The 5,863-nt window shown below is 44.2% G+C and overlaps 1 protein-coding gene across 1 annotated transcript; it reads right to left on the bottom strand.

Annotated features, from left to right (window-relative positions):
- Nucleotides 1-3,862: 3,862 nt before the first annotated feature.
- LOC120918284 (glutamic acid-rich protein-like) lies at nt 3,863-5,035 on the bottom strand (the record flags this gene model as incomplete). Its single annotated transcript, XM_040329796.1, has 1 exon — nt 3,863-5,035. A coding segment is annotated over one exon (1,173 nt), but the record flags the coding sequence as incomplete, so codon positions are not given.
- Between the last annotated feature and the right edge of the window lie 828 nt (nt 5,036-5,863).

Below are 5,863 nucleotides of genomic sequence, written 5' to 3'. Positions count from 1 at the left end.
AATGACCCCAGGATCAAAACAAAAATAACTTTATTGCAATGAACATAATCTTGCAATTACTTACACAACTATGTTTTACTTGTGTTAGGTATATTATAAATCTAATAACACAAAGAAACTTCATCAGAATTTAAAAGAATTAAAGCATAACTAAAGTAAAAAAAAAAACCAGAAATTACATGAAGTATACAGTATACTTCAAGTTTCAATTCTCAATAGTTTCATCCTGTTTCTTTAAAATTCTGTGTACATTTTGTCCCTCATAAATACAATATAATGATTTTGTTTCTGTTATGCCTGTATCTACAGATCATTCTAATCTTGCAATATTTCCCTTTGTAGCCACCCATTTACATGCACTAATGTTGGGCAATGAGGCAGAGTGAAAGAACACATCCCCAGCATCTTCTGATTAGTTGTTTGATTACTGTTCCAGAATGTAATCCAGCAAATGGGCAGGCTGCATAACTAAAGTCTATACCATCATGTGCTTCCTCCCTGGAATATGCACGTCTAATGGGTGCCCAGGGATGTGTTCTTTCATGTTTGCAATCAGCAGGAGCTGATGTATCACTCTGCTGGCTGGTATTAAGACATGTGATGTGGTCTACCAGGCCGGGGTGCGCGTACCACGCGGTGTTCTGTTCCTGGTTCCGGGACCATGTTGGCCCGGAGCATCTGAAGCTGTGGTGGGACCCAGTGATCGACTGGGTTCCCAATTCTGAGAAGATCCCAAGCGAGATAGCTGTTCGGTGGGGAGTCAGCCTGAGGAGAGCCAAGAGAGGCAGGCAATCCAATAGGGCCTCGACAATCCACTGGGGATCATGGTAACCGGACACTGAAAAGGTTGGATGTCAGCCCCCTGTCAGTCGGTGACCAAGTTGAGAATTACCTGAGGGAGATTCAGGCACCAAATACTTCTGAGGAGAATCTTCTCCATAATCTACGTTCTAGGAAAGGGTCTGTGGCAGAGACTTGTTTCCCTCAAGGTTTCCGAGTGATACCCTGGCTGCCAAGTCGGTGTGAGAGGCCTGTCCAGGTACACTATACCCACTACGGCTGGAGTGGCGACGAAAGTAAAGTGTCGTTGGAAGCAGGACTGCTTCCGTTCTGTTAGGGCTGAATATGCTATTCCTCCTCCTCACCCATCTTTGATCTATCTACCTCAAGTTTACTGTTTGCCGTGTTGGGCAGAAATAAAAGCACAAGAAAGACACCTCGGCCCAGATTCACGTAGGAGGGCGTATCTTTGTGTGGGGGTAGCGTATCCTAGATACGCTACCGGTCGGACGCCTTACGTAAACAGCGTATTTTAATACGCCGGGCGCAAGTACGTTCGTGAATCGGCGTATCTATCTCATTTGCATATTTGACGCGGAAATCAACGGAAGCGCCACCTAGCGGCCAGCGTAAATATGCACCTAAGGGCACCGGGCCTTTTTCCAGCGGGCAAATATTTCCAAACTTGTTTAGAAACAGCCCGCTGGAATCCTGTCCGCTCGGACATGTTCGGTCGTCTGTACAGACCTACCGTACATGTCCGAGCGGCCGCCATCCCTCGCATGCGCCGAATGACTTCGACGCATGCGTGGAAGCATTGAACTGGCAGGGCCGCGCACGTCGCCGCGACGGCACGGCCTCGTCGCCGCGTATCGAGTACGCGCAGATTTCTGTATGATGGTGAGTACAGCCATCATACAGAAATCCCCGGGCAGACATGTACGCTGAAAACGGTCCGGCGGACCGTTTTCATCGTACATGTTTGCCCGTGTGTACAAGGCCTAAGATACGAGGGCGTAAGAGACTTACGTCAGTCGTATCTTATACAAATTCTGGCGTATCTGATTCTTTGAATCAGGCGCCGAGATACGACGCCTCACATTCAGACTTACGACGGCGTATCTGGAGATACGCCGTCGTAAGTCCTTTTCGAATCTGGGCCCTGCTGTTTGGATATTCCATCATTGCTGCTCTCATCAACTACCCTAGACGACGGAGCCATAAGAGGTAACAGGCCATCCCTATTCTATCCAGTGGCTCCTTCGGGGGTAGCGCTACAGATGTATATAAAATGCACTTTTTATCTATCAAAAAATGTTTTCCAGTGCTAAACCTTTCATCTGATTTTTAAATTGCTGCAGTTGTAAATTCCAAAAGCCAATATAAAGGAATAGTAGTGGTAAAAAAGCACTTGTGGGTAACCAATCTTGTTTTTTGTACAATTCTCCTTAAAGGGGGCATAACAGGGGTTGTGTCCTATTCCTGCATACTTTTGCTCATGGGTGTCCCTCATTCCCATCTCAAAAAGTTGGGAGGTATGGGATATACCCACATTGTCACAGTAAGGAAAATTAGAAAAATAAATACTTTCCAGCACAAAGGATCACCACCATATTAAGTCCCCACTGTAATATCCACAGACATCTCCCCCACTGAAATATCCACAGACATCTCCCCCCACTGTAATATCCACAGACATCTCCCCACTGTAATATCCACAGACATCTCCCCCACTGTAATATCCACAATCTCCCCCACTGCAGGGTTGTCTTAATGAGAAGGCACACCTGGGCACTGCCCAGGGGCCCCAGCTGCATGGGGGGCCCCTATGCAGCGTCCCACTCAGGACATGTGGGAACTGCAAAAGTATTACTTCTTTGTCATTGCTATATTGCATGTCATTTTGCATTGCTACACCTGTGATATCCCTGTTCATAGGCTGGTCAAGTGTGCTTCATACTTCCCACCACAAGATGGGGATAGCACCACTCTGGGATATCTATCCCAGCTCAGGTTTATCTGTGGTCAGTTGTTCAGTTCAGGAGGTCAGGTTGCAGAGAAAAGCAGAATGTCAAGGTGAGAGAGAAGGTCAGTCCAGAGAAGGGACAAATTGGAACGGCTCAAATCAAAGGGTAAAAGCCACCAACCAGCAGCAAAGACCTTTGAGAATAAAGGTGAAGGATTTCTTAGCCACCGGCAACCTCACCCATGTCACTGGATTCAAAAGGGACCAGAAACAAGTAAGCATTATACTGAACCACAGCCTGAGTCCAGGACTACTAAAGCCTATTAACAGTGGATCAGCAGAATTCCTCTATTTACCCGGAGACTGTATTCTAACTGGATGTTTGTACTGCAACCAAAACCAGTCCCAGTAAAAGTTGTGAGTTGTATCCTACCACTGTCTACCTCCTTCTTCAACATTGCTACTACAACTGGTTGTGCCACCATTAACGGTACTGGCGTGTGGCGTCACGACAAATACCATCAAGGGACCCAGCCGCCACAAGCACTCTAACACCCCTGTCATTACGGGCACCTCAACCACCATCTCGGATGTTTTTTCCTGTGCAAAAAATAAGACAACATTTTAAGGAAGTGTAGTGCAAATATCTTTATATAATTATACTTCCATAACTTTTTCTTTGCTTTCCTTACCATTTTATCTGCTACTCTCCCCCCCTTTTTTTGCTCTCCTTCTGCTCTCCTTCCCCTTTTCTCTGCTCTTATTCCCCTTTCATTTGCTCTCCTATCCCTTTTCTCTACTCCTCTTCCCCATTTTTTGCTCTCCTTCTCTTTTCTCTGGGGTGGTCAGGTACGACTTGCGCCCTCTTACGGAGGCGCAGCGTACCGTTTCAACGCTGCGCCTCTGTAAATTACCTGCGCTACGCTTCATTCATGAAGCAGTAGCTACGTAATTTGCGCGGGCGCTCCTTAAAAATGGCCGGCGTAAGCGCGCGTAATTTAAATGATCCCGTAGGGGGCGTGGATCATTTAAATTAGGCGCGTTCCCGTGCCGAACGTAGTGCGCATGCTCCGTCGGGAAACTTTCCCGACGTGCATTGCGGCAAATGACTTCTTCTTCTTCTTCTTCTTCTTCTTCTTCTTCTTCTTCTTCTTCTTCTTCTTCTTCTTCTTCTTCTTCTTCTTCTTCTTCTTCTTCTTCTTCTTCTTCTTCTTCTTCTTCTTCTTCTTCTTCTTCTTCTTCTTCTTCTTCTTCTTCTTCTTCTTCTTCTTCTTCTTCTTCTTCTTCTTCTTCTTCTTCTTCTTCTTCTTCTTCTTCTTCTTCTTCTTCTTCTTCTTCTTCTTCTTCTTCTTCTTCTTCTTCTTCTTCTTCTTCTTCTTCTTCTTCTTCTTCTTCTTCTTCTTCTTCTTCTTCTTCTTCTTCTTCTTCTTCTTCTTCTTCTTCTTCTTCTTCTTCTTCTTCTTCTTCTTCTTCTTCTTCTTCTTCTTCTTCTTCTTCTTCTTCTTCTTCTTCTTCTTCTTCTTCTTCTTCTTCTTCTTCTTCTTCTTCTTCTTCTTCTTCTTCTTCTTCTTCTTCTTCTTCTTCTTCTTCTTCTTCTTCTTCTTCTTCTTCTTCTTCTTCTTCTTCTTCTTCTTCTTCTTCTTCTTCTTCTTCTTCTTCTTCTTCTTCTTCTTCTTCTTCTTCTTCTTCTTCTTCTTCTTCTTCTTCTTCTTCTTCTTCTTCTTCTTCTTCTTCTTCTTCTTCTTCTTCTTCTTCTTCTTCTTCTTCTTCTTCTTCTTCTTCTTCTTCTTCTTCTTCTTCTTCTTCTTCTTCTTCTTCTTCTTCTTCTTCTTCTTCTTCTTCTTCTTCTTCTTCTTCTTCTTCTTCTTCTTCTTCTTCTTCTTCTTCTTCTTCTTCTTCTTCTTCTTCTTCTTCTTCTTCTTCTTCTTCTTCTTCTTCTTCTTCTTCTTCTTCTTCTTCTTCTTCTTCTTCTTCTTCTTCTTCTTCTTCTTCTTCTTCTTCTTCTTCTTCTTCTTCTTCTTCTTCTTCTTCTTCTTCTTCTTCTTCTTCTTCTTCTTCTTCTTCTTCTTCTTCTTCTTCTTCTTCTTCTTCTTCTTCTTCTTCTTCTTCTTCTTCTTCTTCTTCTTCTTCTTCTTCTTCTTCTTCTTCTTCTTCTTCTTCTTCTTCTTCTTCTTCTTCTTCTTCTTCTTCTTCTTCTTCTTCTTCTTCTTCTTCTTCTTCTTCTTCTTCTTCTTCTTCTTCTTCTTCTTCTTCTTCTTCTTCTTCTTCTTCTTCTTCTTCTTCTTCTTCTTCTTCTTCTTCTTCTTCTTCTTCTTCTTCTTCTTCTTCTTCTTCTTCTTCTTCTTCTTCTTCTTCTTCTTCTTCTTCTTCTTCTTCTTCTTCTTCTTCTTCTTCTTCTTCTTCTTCTTCTTCTTCTTCTTCTTCTTCTTCTTCTTCTTCTTCTTCTTCTTCTTCTTCTTCTTCTTCTTCTTCTTCTTCTTCTTCCCGCGGGCGCCGGGCGGGGAATGCAGGCAGTCTGCCTCCTACCTACTTGATGTCTGTTTACCTGCACTGTCATCATTGTAGGGGCCCCAGAGCATTACTTTGCCCAGGGGCCCATGATGCTTTTAAGACGGCCCTGCCCCACTGTAATATCCACAGACATCTATTCCACTGTAATATCCACACACATCTCCCCCACTGTAATATCCACAGACATCTGCCTACTGTAATATCCACAGACATCTCCCCACTGTAATATGGTCTACATCTCCCCCACTGTATAGGAAGATTAGTGCTTGCTTAGCAGAGAAGCCGGCCGAACAAGAGCATTTGAGGCCATGTGATGACGTCAGCTCGTCGCTCTAGGCTCACCTAGACCGCCGCCGGGTGGACCAAGATGGCTGCCGCTCCAGGAGCTAGGCTGAAGCCGCGGCCTTTCCTATGGCCGAGGCAGCAGCGGAGCTCCGCGGATCACGTGGTGTGCCGATCTGCATATGGTGACTCGTTTGGATCACGGATCATTTACGATCCGTTGCACCACTAGTACCGATCAAAAGAATTTTGATCAACCAAAAAAATGTATGATTAATCAAAAAATTTCCACAGCCCTACTAAATAGTGAAACATACACAGCAG

This window comes from Rana temporaria, chromosome 12, assembly GCF_905171775.1.
Source record: "Rana temporaria chromosome 12, aRanTem1.1, whole genome shotgun sequence".
Classification (NCBI taxonomy): Eukaryota; Metazoa; Chordata; class Amphibia; order Anura; family Ranidae; genus Rana; species Rana temporaria.
The sequence above is the reverse complement of the archived record's forward strand: the minus strand, read 5'-3'. Positions and strand labels throughout refer to the sequence as shown.